General features: G+C 33.3%; 1 protein-coding gene across 2 annotated transcripts in view; it reads left to right on the top strand.

Moving 5' to 3' along the window:
- Positions 1–20094, top strand: part of FOXJ3 (forkhead box J3) — a 145002-nt gene that overhangs the window by 33719 nt on the left and 91189 nt on the right. For both annotated transcript variants that reach the window (XM_051987914.1, XM_051987915.1), the window contains exon 3: positions 11820–12144. In XM_051987914.1, coding sequence (XP_051843874.1) covers positions 11820–12144 — 325 coding nt within the window. The remainder of the gene's footprint in view (positions 1–11819; positions 12145–20094) is intronic.

Here is a 20094-nt window from a genome sequence, read left to right as displayed (position 1 = left end):
AAGATTTTACAAATATAAATCAGCTAGAAATGAAACAAAACTCAATCTTCTGTGTTATAAAGAAAATATGCTACTGTGATAGAAATTTGAATTACCAACAGTTTATGCTGTGGTAAAAATCATAGTTGGGGATGATTGAAAATAAAAGGCATCATTTGGTAAACTGGTACAATAACAGTGGAGTCACAGTAAAAGCTGTGCCTGCTGCAATGCACAAAGATAGGAAGAATAAGAAATAAGTTGTGTTTTGACTTGATAGAAAAAAAATAACATGTCCGGAAAGTAGAATTGTAACATATTAAAGTTGGAAGAAATATTAGATTTAATCTTGGTCATTAGCTCCATATTACAAATAAAATTGGCTCATTCAGGTTAAGTGATTTGCCAAACATCATATAATAAGCAAATAGGAGAGCAAGAACTTACGAGAAGAATTTTGGAGGGCTCAGGGAAGAATTTGACCCTTCTAAAATATTTTTTCTCTTTTTCCATGTCATTCCATTCAGCCTTTTCTTCCACCTCTGTTTTAAATTTCTTGGAATATCACTTAGGCTTAGAAATTTGAATTCTAACCCTTATTTAACAGTCTTACAAGGAGTTTTATAGTTATGAATGTGGAAAACTATATTCCTGCTGGTTTTTTTTTTATTCCTGCTGTTTTAATATTAAGTACATATTGAATGTTTAGAGGCTGCCTTTTGTTTAATACTATATGCATTCCTGGCAGAACAGAAACAATACTTAGTCTTGATCATGTTCTTGGATCTCCTTAAGGAACTCCTTAGGCATGAGCTAATCTCAGTTGTTATATTACCTTCTTTTAATGGAGAGCTTGGAGATCAGAGGTTATTCATGCAATTTTGAATAAACAGAAGGGAAAAACTTAGTATGTTTGCTATATTAAGGATAGTTATGTGTTTATAACACTTTCCTTTCCCTTACTCCCTATCCTCCTCCTCCTTTTCCTCCCAATACAAATTTGGGAAAGAGGAGATCTGTAGTTATTAAATAGAAGGAAGGAAAAAGGATAAGATTTAACATAACAAATTTATTATAATCCTTTGACTCACCCAAGAAGATGAATGAGGCTTTTCTTGCTTAAACTATAAAGATAGCACTAGAATTACATAGAATCAGATTTAAAGCTGGAAAGAACTTAAGAGGTCATTTAGTTAAATCTCCTTATTTTGTAGGTAGAGAAACTAAGGTTCATTGAGATGAAATAACTTGTCCAAGATACTTGGATTATAAGTGACAAAGCCAGGGTCTTTCTGAAAAGAATGTTACCTCCTTGAGGGAAGAGGGTATTATATTTTTGGTTTTGTATAGTTAATGGTTGATTGGTTGATTGGCATATATACTCTGAGCAATGGAATCTCTCACTCTAATTATGGTAATACTTTTAGTCAATTTCTCCTCCTTTTCCTGTTCCCCAAATTCTTCAACTTGTTTTTGAGAGATTCTCATTAACTTTTCTTCTTATAGTCAGCATTAGTATGTACTCCATTCTTCTATTTGAATGGGGTATAGGTTATGTTCAGGGAAGACATGTACCTCACCTCTATGGTGAGAACGGTCAAGTCCTTTCAGGGTCTCTTTTGGTGTCAACTTGATACGTCTAACTCTCAGCCTGTGACTTCAAGAAAATTAGTGTGCATAATGACCACACCATTGGTAAACCATTTTGGCAGATAGACTAAACAAGATTGAAGATAACCAGGGGGGTCTCAAATTCATTGATAAGGTGGGAGGGTGACTATCCCAAGCATGTGAAAACATTCCGTGGAGGAGTGGGAACAGTCTGTTCCAATAGTTATGAAGGCAGCTGAAGCAGGTGCTGTGGACCACTGGAGCTTAATCAGACATGGAAGATGTCAAGGTCATCCACATATCTCTTGTCTGTCCTGCCACTGGACTGTGATGACCCTGGAAGAGAGATTGAGGCTTATAACTTCATGCAACTCTGATTCACTTAAATCCAATTTATGCATGACTCAAAAAGATAGTACCCATACCACCTTATCATTTTTACTTATCTCGAAGTACTGTGGTGATAGCCAGGTGACAAAGCAACAGGTGCAGATACACTGGAAGCTGTAGTTATAAAACTGCACAGACAACTCAGGCTGTTGTCTTCTCATTGGAAGCAGCAGTAGAATGCAGAAGCCCCTTGATGTCTCAGCAGCCAAGACTGTAATGCTGTAAGGATACATCCACAAAGTTTTATTGTATTTAAGTAAACAGAAGATAGTCTTTGAGATGCACAGGTAGATCTTCAGTAGTAAGTGATTAATGCTGTTACTGCTTCAACCTCTGTTTGTCTCAAGGTTTCCCTGCCATACCTGGCATTCTGAGCCTACTCCAGCATTAAAGTCACCTACAATTACAAGCCTGTCTGGGGTTAGGAAGGAGCCAGAATAGGTGCCCTAAAAACTGTCTGGTCTGTTTATTGTATCAGACAGGGATCCCATCCTGTGGCCAAAACATAGGAAAAGTACAAAAACTTCTACAAAGATGATTCCATTCACCATCAGTAGATGGAATGTGCATACAGTCCTTGCTGGCAAGATTCTTGCTCGTCTTCTTTAATAGGGGGATCCTTTATCTGTAAGATAGTCATCTATCTGAGAGCCTATGTGACTTCAGAAAGGGCTGAGGAATACTCAGTTTGGTGTTTGCTCCCCTAAACTCCACAAGAAACGCCAGGAAGAGAGGTCTGTACACAACAATTGCCAATCTCACCAAGGCCTTTGATATTGTCTGTCACGAAGGCTTGTGAAAAATTGTGTCAAATTTTGGTTGCCCAGTGAAGTTCATCAGTATTGTGTCAGTTCCATGATGGCATACTTGCTTAGGTTCTGGACGCTGTTCTCATGCTTTCTCAATCACCAGTGGAGTGAAACAAGGATGTGTGCTTTTTCCCATCTTGTTTAGCTTGATGTTTTCAGCTATATTATCAGCGCCTTTAATGAGGACAAAAATGGCCTCAAAGTCAGCTACTACACTGATGGTAAATTATTTAACTTGAAAAGGCTATAAGCCAAGACTAATGTGGAGAGAGAGTTGGTACATGTTTTTTTTTTTGTTCTTGGTTGATGGTGCACTGAGATACAACAAAACTGAAAATGAAGATGCAACAAAGTATGATTGATTCTCTGCTGCTGGTGCTAATTTTGATTTAACAGTTAACACCAGGAAAACACAGGTGCTTCACCTCCATATATCATCCTTCATAAGTAGAACTATCAATTACAGCAAAAGGAGATGTTTTAAATCCTGTGGATAAGTTCACTTGCCTTGTCAGTATACTTTTTAGGGATGTTCACATTGACAATGAGGTTGACATAGTGCATTACCAAAACTAATTCTGTGTTTGGGAGACTGAAGGAAAGTGTGGGAAGAGAAGTGGGCTGACCACAAAACTGAAGATTTGTGCTAATCTTATTGTTGCATGCCTGGACAGTATATCAGTGCCATGCCAAGAAATTGAATTATCATTTGAATTGTGTCAGGAAGATTCTGAAGATCATCTGGCAAGATACCAATTTAGTTTCTCAAACTAAATTACCAATCATTCAAGCTATTGCAGAGAGTGCAACTTTGGGAGGATTGGCTATACTGTTCAAATACCGAATGTATGCTTGGCTAAAAGATTATGTAGATCTCACATAAGGCAAGCTCTCTCACATGGTGGTCAAAATAATTGAAAAAAAAAAAAAACAACTACTTTCACAGCCTCAAGAATTTAGGAATTGATTGCATAACATGGGAAAACTGCCCAACATAGTATATCCTCATCAAAAAAGACAAAGCAGAATTGAAGTAGATCAAAAGAAAAATGAGATGTGCAGATTTAGAGAATCTACCTCAAAATGTTCACATGGACTACTTGAGCCTGACCTGTGGTAGAGCCTTTCAAGCTTGTATTGGTGTGATCAATCACACATTGTAACTTGGCTCTGATATAGTGATATCTTTTTGATCCTCTTTGAGAACAAAGAACATCAACCAATCTCCAGTGTATAGTTGAATGAATGGATAAATGAATGAAAGAAAAGTAAATCTTTATTAATCATTTAACTATATATCAAAACTGTGTTAAGTGCTTATGATACTAAGACAAAAATTAAAATTTCCTTGCCCTTAAAGGAATTGTACGTTAATGGGAGGAGACAATATATGTAGGAGAGTGATGACCAGGGAAGAATGTAGTTTAGAGAAATAATAAATGGAGCCATAGGCAAACCAATGATGCTCTTTTTAGGATTAGGAGGGTGTGGCAGCAGGTGTAGTGACAGGAGTGATCATCTCACATGGTGTGCCAAAAAGCAGTTTTTGATTTTTTTTTTCACTTTACCTTATTTTGTATATTTTTCCAGGTCTCTATATTTATTATATGTTAGCTTACTTATAATGTATTATATAAATGTTCCAGAATTTATTTAGATATTGTTGGACATTTAGATTGTTTTCAGCTCTTTTTTTGGTAATTATGTGTATTGCTACTGCGAAAATCTTTCAATAGATGATTCTTTTTTGTTTTAGTAACATTTTCAGGCTATTTTCCTAGTAAGAAGATTGTTGGGTGAAAGAAACTTTTTTTTTTTTTTTTAACTTTTATCACATGCTTCCATATTGTTTTCGAAAAAGATTCTGTAAACTTACATTGCCAAAACAGAATTGAAATTTTAATGCCAGGAACCATCATGTTTTCTCAGGTACCTTTAATTGTCATTATTGGGATGACAGGGAGATAAATGCCTGATATTATTATAGCTATGATTTGCTTTATATTTGTGATTTTTGGAATATCTACTTCATTCCCACTTAGATTCCTATGGACTCTTGTCTTCATGCTGCACTATTTATATATATTAATATAACTTGGATTGCTTCTAGGAAGGTCCTTCCCCCTCTCTCCCTTTTTTTTTTGTCCTGAGCAATCATCATGCTTAACTTAGAGCCTGTCTGATATTTGTAAAAGAAGTCACTAAAAAGTTCCTTAGAATACTAGAATAAATACATTCCTGAAAATTCAAGTCTAAGATTCATTCCCATTGATTTAGAGTATACTTTCCAAGAAGCTGCATCTTTCTGATTTTTCTTTTGGAGGCGACTTAGATCATTGTGAACTCCCTACGTTTTCTAGTGATTCAAATCAAATGATCATCTGAGCACTTGACTCTCTTCTTCCCCTTCCTTACTTTTCCTTTTCTCCTCTTCTGAGTAAATATTTTCAAGAAGGTGTGAAAATCAGAAACATTTGAGGGGACTTGGCAGGGAAGAAGAGAGAAAAAAGGGAAGAGAGACTCAAGGAATGTTAACTGACCTACTTTTTGGTGAATCACCTCCCCCTTCCCCTCCTCCCCCAAGTATCTTCTCCCTACACTACTTGGAAATTTCCACATCTTTTTGTTTAAAAAATCTTAATGATCTTAAAATTATCTTTTAAAACTATTAGTATGCTTTTGGGAGGGCCAAGGGGAAGATTCAGTTATTCATACATAAATGTAGATAAATTGAATCAGATTGATTTCCTAATGTGCAATTGAAGACAATAAGATTAAGGAATGGGAATTCTGAGGAAAAAAAGTAGGTAGTAAATAATTTTGAAGAGTGGAGCCCTCTAAAAAGGTTATTACCCAGAGGCATTTTAGGGATCTTGAGGTCACTTGTTTGGGGAGGGAAGATGGGAGACATAAAAGATACAGTTAATTCCCTTTTTCTCCTTTAGGTTTGCCACAGTTACCTATTTCCAAGACTCAGATTTCAAACTATTATCATGTATTATACTTGAGCTACATTTTTGGGTTAAACCACAGTTTGCATGTTAGTTTTGTAGGAAAATACATAGCAAATTTCAAACAACTGTCTTACAAATGAACTTTTGAAACATTTTCTTTGTAAGTTGGGAATTGGCCTACATGTATATAGTTTTGCTGAAACTGAGTTAAAAGTAAAAACAAAACCTGTACTCTTAACAGTTTTACTTAGATTTTAATGATTTTTTTTGAGGAAAATAATAACCAATTTATTTTGCTAAGGAGTAGCTAGATTTTCATGTTCAAAATTTTTTGTTTCTAATATTAATAATGGCAGTTAACCCTTACAGTAGTGGTAGTACTCATTGATACTTTTTACACTGAATTAAAGTTTACAGTTCTTTCTAGGTAAACCCTGGGAGGCATTACTGTATCATCTGTGTTTTACCAGATAAGGCCTTGAGGTCTTTCGGGTAACAAAATCAACCTATTGAGATTGTTTGTACTAAACCTTAATGCCTGCCAGTTATCTGCTGAGATGGTAATTTTATTGAAATGGTGATCTTTCTTGAAAGAATAAAGAAAAAATTAGTAAGACTTAAAAAAAAATTGTGTAATGACCATTTGTCTCAATTTGGATCTTGTTAAATCACTTTACCTGGAACTTCCATAGCTGAAGCCTATGACATTTTGAGTATTCACCCAAAAGTACCTTTACTCAAGAGTTTTTAAACTCTAGTACAATGGTGTGCAAATTAGCTGAAACAATATAAAATAATTATATTTTTGATAAATACCATTAACCTTACAACTGTTTACATCCTTAAATATTTTAAATGTGTAACATATCCTCCTTTAAAAATAAATTTTGTTGATTTTTAGAATATTACCTGTATTTTCCCCAATATCCATCTTCCCCTCCTAGAGTCATCACTTAAATTTTTTTTAAACCGAATTAAAAAAATTTTTTTTAAACATTAAAGGAAAAAATGAGCAAAACCAATCAACACATCAAAAAACAGCTGATATTTTATGCAGCATTCCACATCTGGTGGATCCCTATCTCAGCAGAATTGTAGGAGGAAGTATCTTTGATTTCTTCTTTGGACCAAACTTGTTCTTTATTATTTTGCAAATTTCAATTTTAATTGTTCTGTGTTGGTGGTTCTTTCTACTTACATTATTTGTGAATGAGACATTATTTATATTTGAGTACTATGCTAGGTACTGTGAAGGATAATAAATAACCACAAAGCATCTCTGCTCTTAACAGGAGTCAAATTGGGGAGATAATGACTTATCGAACAATCAGAACAATGATCTTCTTAAGATTTAAGTCATAGTGATCTATATATCTAGCCCTATCTCTCCTGAGTTCCAAGAAATCAGCAATTGCCTATTGGATACTTTGAACTAACATGTGTTGAAACATTTCAAGAATTAGCATAATTAAAACAACTACTTCTTTCTCCCCACACTTATCCTTCTTCAGAACCTCTCCTTTTTGGTTAAGATCATCACTACCCTTTCTTACCTCAGATATCAGATTATTTTCTGATCCTTTTTGAATCTACCTTTACACGTTTCTAATCTGTCCTTTGATTTCTACTCACATAGCTACTATGGTAGCTCAGGCTGACTTTGAGATTCCCCTCTCTTGTCTTCTACACAACTACCAAAGTGATTCCTAGGGGTACATGTTTGATTATGTCCCTCCTTTGCTTCATAAGCCTCATTGATCTCCTTTTTCTTCAAGGATTAAATATTAATACCTCTGCTTGTTATTTAAAGCTCTTCATGTTTAGACTCTTAATTTATCTTTCTAGCCAATTCTTCATCTTATCTTTCAACTAAATTGGTTTTTATATGAGACGCTTCTATCTCCTGGTTTCATTCTTCTGTATAGTATTTTTCCTCTGCCTGGAATGCATTCCTAATTTACTTCTGCCTTTGAGAATCTCTAGTTTCCATCGAAGTTTGGTTCAAATGGTATTTTTTAGAGACCTTTTCTGATCCACCCAGCTGCTAGTGACTCTCCCTTTCCTCATTAACCTTGTTATTTTGTATATTCTTTCTATTATGTGTATGTGTATGTATATGTGTGTACACACACACACACACACACACACACACACACACACACACACACCCTCACCCTCACACATTCTTACACATCCTCCCTATAGTGCACTGCACCAATTGCTTTAAAGGCACAGATTATTTTGTCTTTGTATTCCTAGCACCTAGTACGATTCTTGTTCATGTTCAGTCATTTTTAGTCCTGTTCTACTTTTTGTGATCCCACTTGAAGTTTTCTTGTCAGAGATAATAGAGTGGTTTCTTTCTCCAGCTCATTTTACAGATGAGGAAACTGAGACAAGCAGTGTTAGGTGAATTGCTCAGGGTCACATAGCTAGTGTCTGAGACCAGATTTGAACTCAGAAATTTGAATCTTCCTGACTCCAGGCCGGGCACTTTATCTACATAATCTACTTGGCTGCTCATAGTTCTTGTTATATTTTTAAAAATGCCTGTTGATTGATAAATTGATATAAGTTAGATAATTAAATGCTAAATTGTGTATGTAGGCAGTAAGTATTACTATAAATGATAGTTGTAGGAATTAAGGAGTTTTTGAAATGATAAGGACTCGAATAATTGGGATAGCAGAGGAATTTTGATTTATCAAATAAGGAGCCATTGAATGTTTTTAATCAAAGAAACATCCTAATTAAAGCAGTGTTTACATAAAATTTTTATGACACTAATATGTTGGGTGGATTAGAGGGAACAGAGAGAGAAATTGAAAAGAGAAAGATGTAATTGTAGTGAGATGATGTGATGAGGCCTGACATTTTATATTATTTCTTCAAGTTAGGAGTCTACCTTACTCTTTTTGTTTTTTCACCATCTGATCTTACAGTTTTGCATGGTTCATTCGAGAGCTATTTTCTAAAGTTACCATTGACTTCTTGTATATTTAAATAGAATTTTTCTTTTCTAAGTTGAAAAATGCATCTTCTTCTCCCACCTCCCCAAAATCCAACCAACCAAACCTAAAACAAAACTAAAAACTTACTTGTTTATCATTTTATTTGCCTTTATGAACTTAGACTTGCCCTTGAACAACAAATGCATTGTCTTTTAGCAGGCTAGTACTGAAAATGTTTCCAGTTTGGTCAGACCTGTTAGAGCTTGCCCTTTGTCAGTACAATCTGTAAGAACCTAGAGTCTTTCATTTCCACTAAAGGAATATATTTTACTTTGATTCTGTGATCCTATAGTTGTGGGTGCAGTCCAGAGGTACAGATTGTAGTTCTCCATGCTTTTTCTTCTTGTACATCTCTTGACTATATTCTTCAGTAAATTATCCAAAGGAGTGTCCATTCAACATGCTGGGGACCATCCACGTTTCTTCATGGCATTGCAGTGGATATCAGTAGAATAAATGGGCTCTCCATTCCGCAGTTTCAGTTTAATGTCTTTGGAGACTAGTATTTCATGACTTGTAGCCATATTGGTGTTGAAAATATGTCTTTTGTTTCAGATGGCATCATTGAAAACATTGCTTGCAATGTCTCCAGTACACTATAGTCTACTTTCATTTTGTTTGATTTTGGATCTATATGTCTTGTTATGCATTGTAGTGCCCGGCTAAGATGTATATATTGACCAGCTTTATGAGTTCTTTGTATATGGTACACCTTAATCTGGAGAATAGGCTATCTATCTTTTTTTTCCCCCCAATTTGGAAACACAGGCCAAATTTTTTACTGATATATTATGTATCTCATTTAGGAGAATTTGCTATTTTGTAAGACTTGAAATTGGCATAGTATTGGCTGCAAAGAGCGCATTGATAGGACCTCTTTGATTTAATTGGAAAGTCCTTTTCATTTGTAAGTTTTATAACATTGGCAAATATTTTTGACAAGCATACATTTCTTTTTTATGCTATATACAGTATTAATAGTCAAGAGATTATTGAATAAAGTTGTTACATCTTTAAAGGAATCTTTGAATAGTTTTGACAAATGCTTGGGAAACACTTTAGTGAGGGAGAGAACCTTTATGGATTTTGCTCTTAACTAAATTCTTGTTTATACTCAACAACTGTTGAGTTGTATTCTTTATGCCTGTTAGGCAGTTGTGTGATTAAATATCTGGTCTCCTATAGACTCCAATTTGCAAGAATATTCTCTATTTCATTCTCTTTGTTCAGGATGCCCTTGTTGTATATGGAGATTATTCTCCTAAATTTTTTTAGAAATGGAAAAAAAAAATTAGGCATTGGTTGTTTTACAGTTTGTAAAATAAGTAGGCTTATATTTCTTTCAATTGCTTTTTTTTTGATAATCATATTTGAAATGTTGTATTACTTTCCCTTTTTTCAAGTATCTTGAAAATAGGTTCCTTAACATCATCCTTAAAATTACATGCCTTTATTGCAGACCTCCTTTTTGTATACTTGATCTATTTCAGCTGTTTCCTGTCTTTGTTTTCTTTAAAGCTAATATATTTTATATTTATTTAAATAATTGTAGCTGAAGGACAATTTTTAGTCTTCCTTGATATATATTTCTTTTGTCTCTTCTTCTTTTTTTTCTTCTGTTTCCCCTTTAGCATTTTAAATTTATACCATAGGAATATAGAGTTAAAAGAGACCTTAAAGTGCATATAGATCAATCTCTTCACCTTATGGATAGGGAACTGAACTGAAACTTTTGAGAGAATAAGTGACTCACTCAAGTCAAACAGATACTAATTTATAATCAAGTTTTGAGCCCAGATATTCTCATATCAAAGCCAGTGTTTATTACATAATATTATTACTTCTCAACATGCCTAAGAAACTACTCATATTCCCATTTCTTTTTTCTTCTTGTCTTTGTTCCTTTTCTGATATCAGAAATTACACTTTTGCGTTAAATTTACTTATTTCTTAATTTTTAATTTTTAACTTTTGTTAACATTACTATTTCTCCAGTTTTGATCTCAGGATTAAAGGAGCTGTAGCGTTTCAATTCTAAGTTATTCTAATATGAGCACAGATATAGTTATCTTTTGTTCCTAGTTCTTTCTAGAGGGAATTTCACCCTTTTATGCTCCAGTGTTAACTGAGCAGATTTTTATTGCCTTCATCCTCCTCCTTTAATGCAAATATATGAATTTGAAAACTGGTGAACTCCATTATGGAGCCTTGATGGCTAAAAATTTGAGTAATTATGGTTTGATGTAGCCCATCCTAAATCCTGTTTTCCTTGCTCTATTGAACTCTCTCATTTCCATTGTTCAGTTCAACTCTTCAGTGGTTTGTTTCTTCCCTTCCCTCCCTTCTTCGTTTTATGGGGATGAGGATTAGGGGAATTAGTATCTTATTTTCGTTTGTCTAATTTACTAGTGCACAATTTCTTTTTGCTGAATGCCAAGGCTGGTGAGCTATCTTGCTTTTCTTGTCCAATCTGCTTTGGTCTCCCCCTCTTCTTACTGGATCTTAATCCAGTTAATTCTTAACATTTCTTGTATGTCTCACTACCACGTTTTCTTGTTTACCTTATTTACCACTCTCTTTTTACCACTTTAACTCCTTTGTGACTTATAATTTCTGTTAGTCTCTCATCACCAAAATATTAAGAAAGCAGTGTCACAAGGCAGATGTGTTGTGGTTTACAGGCTTTTAAAGGAATTTGAGGAGCTTGTTATAAAATAAATGTTGAATAGGCTTTGCAGATTGAGGGACTGTAGTGACCATCCTATTTAAAGGCAAAGGCCATCATTCTGGCATCATAAATCATTTTTTAAATGTATTGTTCTATAACATTTCAGAAGAAAAATTATTCTTGAATTTTGGAGAGGAAGAAAATTAAGAGAAAAAAAAAGATTGGAAATGTTGAGCCCTTAAATATTTGGTTTGGTCATTAACATACTCAATCTTTTTCCTCCAGATTTAACTCAGGCTTTCCCTCACTTTGGAACTCCTAGATTTGTGAATATTGGATTTTTTGAGAAGCAGGGGTTCTTTCCTTGATATTGACTAAGGAGTCTATTTGCCTTCAGGATGACATCTGAACTGGAGAGCAGCCTCACATCTATGGACTGGTTACCACAGCTTACCATGAGGGCAGCCATCCAAAAATCTGATGCTACACAAAATGTACATGGAACAGGTATTTCAAAGAAGAATGCACTTCTGGACCCAAATACAACATTGGACCAGGAGGAAGTCCAGCAGCACAAAGATGGGAAGCCACCATATAGTTATGCCAGCCTCATTACATTTGCCATTAATAGCTCACCCAAAAAGAAAATGACTCTCAGTGAGATTTATCAGTGGATTTGTGATAACTTCCCATATTATAGAGAAGCTGGCAGTGGTTGGAAGGTAAGATCATTTATATTTTAACATTTTTACTTTTCTTTTATAATGAATATTAAAATGTGACATTGACTTTCTGAAGTTCCAGTTCAAAAACTGTTTTTTTTTATTAAAATGAATTAGAATATATTTAGCACATAAGGTCATTTTAAAGATACAGAAGAATAAAGGAAACTCAGTATTGCTTTTTGAGTAGCTAACAGTTCATAATAAAATATAAAAATAATTCTTTAAGGATGAATAAAGCATAGGCTAAGTAATAGAGATGCCTGTATATCCACTTTCAGCAATCACCTAAGAAACATTCCAGGTAAGTTACATTCAGGTTATATAAGTAACTTGCATTTAATTCTAATGTTTACTAGCCCTGAATAATTGAAATGAAAATTTGTTTTGCAGAGCCCACTGATTTTCTCTACCTTTGCTGTATTTCCTCTCTGAGGAAAATGAAATCATTTGTTCTTTTGTTAGTTAACTGTCTCTTGTGTCTGTTAGCCTATTCCCTTCTGACTTTACTAGGAGCTTTCAATATCTTCTCTTTTATTTTAATCTTTAATTTCTCCTAGTTCCTTAACTTCTGCTTAAAAAATATGACTGTATGTCTCTCTTATCCATTAAAAATAAAAATACTACTAGGACCTTCTCTTGACCTTGCCTCATCTCATCAAGTTGTTTTCTAGCCTTTCATGGATAAATTCTGAGAGTTGTTTTTACTTGGCTTCTTCTGCTTCTTATTCTTCTCTTCATACCCATTTTTCAGCTCCTTGTAAATTTGATTTTTGCCTCAATTTTATATGTTAAAAGTGCTTTCTCAGATTACCAATTAGTTCTTTTTATTTTAAAGTGTTTATTCATAACTTTTATTTTTACATCCCCTTTATTTCTAAATATATGCCTCCCCCCTATCTAGGAATCTAATCCTTATAAAAAAGAATAAAAGTAAACAGAAAAAAGCATTTCAACAAAACCAAACAGCAAGCTGAGTTTGACATACTGATGTTCCCCACTTTCATAAAGGACGGAGGGAGATAAAGTTTTACATCTCTTTTTCAAGGTCAAACTTAGTCATTAAAAATTACATGGTATTCAGATTTTTGTTTTTATTTTGTATCCTTTCCATTTACATTGCTGTCATGTTGTTTTTCCTGACTGAACATCACTTTCCACCAATTCATACTTCATGCTACTTTGTATTTTTCACATAGTGTAGTAATATCCTATTTCATTTATTTATCATTGTTTGTCTAGCCATTCCATGATCCATAGGCTTCTACTTTGTTTCTAGTATTTATATCATGAAAAAAAAATTGCTGCTAAGAATATTTTGGTGAATATGTGATCTTTCTATCTGATATCCTTGAAGTATATGTCTATCAATGGAATATTTAGGTTAAAGGAAATGGACAGTTCAATTAACAAATGATTGTAATTCCTAATATTTTTAAAGATTGATTTGACTAATTCATAGTTCTACCAACAATTGATTAGTTTGTTTGTCTTTCTACATCCTTCTCAATATTAACTGTTCCTGTCTTTATTCATCTTTACCAGTTTACGGATGTGAGGCAAAATAATTTCAGAATTGTTTTGATTGCATTTCTTTTAGTATTAGTGATTTTGAGTAATTTTCCATGTAGTTTTTAATAGTTTGCAGTTCTTCTTTTGAATGCTGCTTTTTATATTGTTTTACCATTTATCTCTTGGGGATTGCTTCTTGTTCTTAAATATTTAGGTTAATTTCTTATATATCTTGAATAACAACTTTCTTGGAGATATTTGATACAGGAGCTTTCTCCCCAATTAACAGGTTTCTTCCTGATTGTCTTCACTTTATTTGTGCACAGCTTTTTAATTTTGTGTAATTAAAATTAATCAGTTTTATTTAATGTAATTGCCTTTATCATTTATTTGGTTAAGCCTTCTCTATGACCTTTGTACTTGACCTGGTTTTCTTTTAGTTTTTTTCTTTTTCTTTTTTATGGCATGATCTTTAATATGTAGGTCATGTATTCATTTTGAACATATTACGGTGTGTGCTTTAAGGTATTTATTTAAACTTAATTTCTGCCAAATAGGATTCTGGTTTTCTATCAATTCATTTGACATAAGACTAATTTATATTATTGGCAACATAAAACACAGTTAATGACTTTTTTTTGTTTCTTGTTCATCTTTATGTAATGTATTCTGACCATTGCTTTCTTAACTTGGTAATTTTCAGAAGTTCTTTGCTTATAGGACAGTAACTCTTTGTTTTGAGAAATAACACATTGAATGTTTGAGGATTGATTGAGGATGATTGAGACTTGTACACATGGTTTCATTTCAATAAGAGCAGCTATTTTTGTTGAGTTCTTTGTAAGTTTGATAACACAAGTTTTGAAATTAGTATGTATGTTAATAAATATGTTTTATTTGAATGTAAATATTGTACTTAGTATATTATATATGCTAGTTAAATAAGATTTATATCAATCAGATTTTCATTAAATAAATCATCAAGAACTTAGAATGGCAAAAGGAGGGGGGAGTATAACTAATCAAGAGGTGATGGTCTAGGAAAGTGCTGAGGGGTTGAGAGATTGAAAGTCACAGTTGGCTTAAATAAAAGTGCTTGGGATTCCTGGACAGAGGGAAAAGTGGGATAACATCAATAGATTGTGATCAGATAAGGAAATTTTTATACTTCATGAATGTGAAAGTGGTTCATTCTGGATCAAGATAAGATCTGGGATATATTTATTTTTGTGTGTGTCTGAGATAAATTGGAGGAGTAGGTTATGGGAAATGGGTAATTTAAGAAATTATGAATTTAGTGTGTTTGAGGATTATCAGTATGTATGTTGAAATCCCGTAGTATTTTTGAGGAGGAAATTGCAGGTAAATTTATCTGCAGTAATATAATAATCCAAAGTTTTGTAGAACATTTGTGTCCCACATCATACCCTTTGAGAAGCATTGTCTTAACTACTGTATTTAGTAACCCTTTTCTGAGTAGTCTTTATCTTAATCTTGTGCAGTTCACTACTACTTCTACAAATTGGATACTACGTTCTCCTTTATCTTTTGTGGTAAAGATAGTTCTTGCTTTATGTAAACACATTACTCAAATACGTAAAGAATTCTAAAAGAAATCCACATTTCAAAAAGACATCAATGTTAACTTTATTTTATTTTGCTTTCTTTCTCTTCACTCCTACCTTCTCATGAGATAGTGATTCATTTTTCTTCATGTTCCCAATAGCTAACACAATGTATTATATATATATATACATGGTGCCCTCACCAGAGAAAATGCTATGCTCTATGAGCAAAGCAGAATTGAATTAGCCCAAAGGGAATGTGAGATGTGCACAGTTAGAGAATCTACTCCAAGTTCATATGAACTATTTATGTCCAATCTGTGGCAGAACATTCTGAGCTCATATTGGTCTGATCAGCCACATTGGACACACTGTAACTCAGCTGTAACATAGTGATGTCATTTTGATCCTCTTTGAGAAGGAAGGATAACCAACCAATCAGCCAACAATCTTAGGAGCTAGTGCTTCATTTTTCTTTGTTTCCTGTAGCTAGCACAGTGAATAACATCTGGTAGGTTTTTTTTTTAAATATAGTAGATTCTTAATGAATATTATTGAGTTAGATAATTTTTATAACAAATCTTGTATGAATTATTTATTCCCTGTCCATATAATAATATAATTAAATTAAATAAAAAAAATCAAATTATCCAACCAAATCCAGTAAACATTTATTAAGTGCCTGCTACATTCCAAATACTATGGTAAGTCCCTTGAGAAATTTAGAGTCTAAAAGAGGATACGTTACATAAAGGGAGGCAGGAAAGTAGGGGAGTAAAGAGAGAAGAATCCAGAAGCTGTCTTATTCCATGGAGTTGAAACCAGGAAGAATAATAGCAGGATGCAAAATGGAATTAGCTGAGAGTCCAGTTTCTGTCCTCTATAAAAAAAAGGCTTTGAGAGGAATTCTGTTATATGCTAAATGAAAAAAGTTGAGCTCTTTGTAACTTTATGTTCTGTCACTAACTAGTTCATTTTAATATTTATTATTTTTTCAATGAACAAGCATAGACGTGTTCTCCTTATTCCCCATTGTGGGGGGAAAAAAAGGAAAACTAAGCGCTTTTGTTTTGTTTTGTTTCTTTGTTTTTTAAGGCAGTTGAATTTAAGTGACTTCCCAAGGTCATACAGCTAGTAAGTGTATAAGTGTCCTGAGTCCAAAATTGAACTCAGATACTCTTGACTTCATGGCCGGTGCTCTAGCCACTGCGCCATCTAGTTGCCCCAACCAAGCCCTTTTTTAAAAATATGCATAATGAAATTAAACAAATCCCTTATTATTCATGTCCAAAAAATTATATCTCTTTTGTATATTTAATTCATCACCTCTCTTTTAGAAGGTGGGATAGTATGCTTCATCATCAGTCTTATGGAATAATAGTTGATTATTGTGTCAATCAGATTTATTAAATCTTTTGAAATTGTTCCTTTTTAGTGTTTTGCTGCTTCTACTTATTTCACTCTGCAGTAGTTTGTAAAAATTTTCTTATATTCTGAAACTATCTTTCATCATTTCTCATGAAATAGTAGTATTTTTCAATAAGTATTTATTAAATATCCTCCTCTGCACACCTATTCCACTTTAGCTCAGAAATTGTCCATTGAGTTAAATTTTTATTCCTAATAAAATTTTAGCTTGTTTTGTTAAAGATATGTAAATGAACATATAGGAAAAGAAGGTTTATCTCAAAGAGGCATACATAGATCATGTTAGATGAACCTCTTTTCCTTTTTTAAAATAAGCTGATAGATATTAGAGAAATTTTAGATGGTTTACCTAGACTTTAGCAAATACCTTCTAAAATCTTATGCACTTGCTTATGAAGCTATATGGCTTGGAAGACATTAATGATAGTTTGATGGATTCATTACTCATTGAATTACCAGCTGGTTCTACAGAATTAATGATACTGTGTCATTTTTGAAAGAAGTCTCCAATGGAATAGCCCAGGAATTTGTGTTTGATTATTTAACAGTTTTATCAACAACTTAGATAAAGTAAAGATGACATGTTTAGCAAACTTCCAAATGATGTAATGAACTTAAATTTAATAGGATTAAGTCTGAAATCTCGTATTTGGCTTTTAAAAATCACCTTATAAGTTGAGGAAATACCATTACATTGCAATTACAGTATATGATGGTAGGCAGGAAAATTTATGCAATTCTAGAGTGCACTGAGAAAAACAAGAGTATCTTATCACTAGGAAGGTCATAGTCTGATTCTTCCATGGTCATATCATGTCTGGAGTTTTGTATGCAGTTCTCATTACCAGATTTTAGAAGGGCAATTGAGAAGCAACAGAGTCTCTATAGGAGGACGGCCAGCATGGTAAAAGAAAAAAAAAAGTCTTGAGTTCCTGCCATGCTGGGGTGAAGACCAAGAAATTGCTTTCACATTTTTAATTAAGGGATTGTTAGTAACTTTGGAGAAAGTGTTGCAATTGAGTTGCAATTGTTAGGATCTGAAACTAGATTTTAAAGGTATGAGTAGGTGAGAGGAAAGTGGAAGCCATAAAGATAGACAGTTCCTTCTCAAATTTAACCATGAAGGGAAAATAACTCACATTTGTATAGAGCTTTCAAGTTTGTAAAGTGAGATAGAAATATGGCTATAGATCTAGATAAGTAGATCTAGATGCAGATAGATTTATATTGGTCTTTTATAGAGATATATGGTTCTATCTGTAGCTATATATATATACACATATATATAATTTTATATGTTTTTTCTTTCTGATAGCCTTGTGAGGCAGTTATTATACTTATCTCCATTTTATAGAGGAATAAACAGATCCTGAAAGAAGGTAAATGAATTGATCAGGGTAACACAATTGTGTCAGTTACTGAAACTCAGATCTTGATTTGAAGACCACTCAGTTATTCACTGTTATGATGCCTCCAAGTAAATAATTCAGATAATCTTATGGTGAGTAGAAATAAACAGAGAAACAGAGCTCAAGATCAAGGGTTGACCTTGGTAATTTGAAAAGTCATTTTTTCACCAGAAATAGAAGTAAAGTAGGACAGTGAAGATATTGAAGGAAAGTAATCTGTGAGAAGAAGTTCATGATTGACCCTTTTTAGGAATAGGTGGGGGAACATCTTGTGTGGAAAAGGTTGGGACTTGAGGAGAGAAATGATTCAAAACACTTGCTGGGAGGAATAGGTGAACCCAGAACCAATTAAGGAAGACTTTAAGTTGTTCTGTGCAGCAATGAGAGTTAATTGAAATTAAATAACTTTAATATGTTGTGGACCTTTGCAGCACTATTGTTTGACTTCCTCCTTTGATGTTCAACAGTATGTGAGCTAGAAAATGTTGGGAAGAAAGGAGACCATAATTATGAAGAATTTTGAAGTCATTCCTGGGCAGATTTTTCTTGGCATTTAAGTGGGAAAATAGTAGTTGTCATTAAATATTTGAAGCACAGTTATATGGAAAAAGGTTTAACTAGATAAGTGTTGGGTAGGATTTATGTGTGGTAAATGATCATTTATTCATTTCTTCAATCATGATCATATTAGAAGGGGCTATGGAGATGAGCAAGCTGCTAGACCTATGGAGGTAATTATTCTTAATGAAAGTAAACTTTGTAATAGTAAGAGCTGTTCAAAAATAGAATATATACCTGAGGAGGTGGTTTGTTTATCTCATTGAAGGTATTCTTTTTCAGGTTTTGATTGAAAATAGATGATTACTGAGATCCCTTCCAACTTTCAAATAAATAAAAGGAAAAAAGGCTAAATATTTCCCAACCTCTGCTGAAATCTGAATGTTGGATCATAAACAGAAAAATTTTAAATACTTGGGGATTCAGAATGTATGTGATACTTAAACTCATTAAGTCAGTGATAGAAGACAAATTTTGAATGCTTAGGTGTAAAATTCAGACAAAGACTTCATTTTCTTATGTTTCTGTCTATATATATATATTTATATAGTACTTACAGTGCAGGGTTACAAGGACTTATGTAAGATTACATGGAAATTAAAAATAAGATATTTGTTAAAGATTTTATTTTTAAGTAGTCCTTTTCTGGAAGTTTTACTTGGAGAGTATAGAATTTAACTTTATTAAAGATTCAAGAAGTACCAAAAGGAAGGAGTTCAGGGAGCTTGGAATTTTTTCCTGTTGTGCTTTTCAGGGAACATTAAAAGTTGCTTCTGTTTGCTTTGCAGCAGTTAAGGATTTGTCATAGAGATTATAATTATTAATTGTATTTTACAGCCATTTTTTAACTGTATTTTTTATGTGCTTGTAAATCATGAAATACCATTATCTCATAAGAACCAGAAGTTGTAGGTTCTTTTAAAGTTAATAGAAAGACACTTTGTGGGTATAAGTATCCATATCTTAGAAGTAATGAATTGTTCAAAAGAAGAGTTGTAAAAGACATCTTCAGGGACTTGTATAATCAGAGAAACAACTTGATGGTAACAAGATCGTCTTGTGAAATTAAAGGTTAACAGATGGAAGTAGTACCATATGGAGGCTATATTGAGCAGAGTAATTGAATTAGGAGGTAATTATATATGTACAAAACTAGTGTGCAGTCACACAAGAAGGATGTCATTGTCAGCCAGAGTGGAATACACATGCTTTTGGAGTAATAAGATGTAAGCTATTGGGTAGCATCTTGAGTTCAAATTAAATATTAATTAAATTATTATATTTCCTGAAGCTCAACTTTCTAAAATTTACTGGATTGGTTTGGCTTTAAACATTTAATTGATCCACTGCTAATAGCAATATCTTGGATTTTGGAATTTGTAACCTTGCTGTAGATCTAACCTTTCTTTTCGATTAATATATTTGCCCTTCATTTCTAGTCTTGCCTTTCCCTCCAAATGGCAAGGAAAAACTTAATC

Source organism: Antechinus flavipes, chromosome 3, assembly GCF_016432865.1.
Source record: "Antechinus flavipes isolate AdamAnt ecotype Samford, QLD, Australia chromosome 3, AdamAnt_v2, whole genome shotgun sequence".
Lineage (NCBI taxonomy): Eukaryota > Metazoa > Chordata > Mammalia > Dasyuromorphia > Dasyuridae > Antechinus > Antechinus flavipes.
This window is presented reverse-complemented; position numbering and strand designations above follow the sequence as displayed.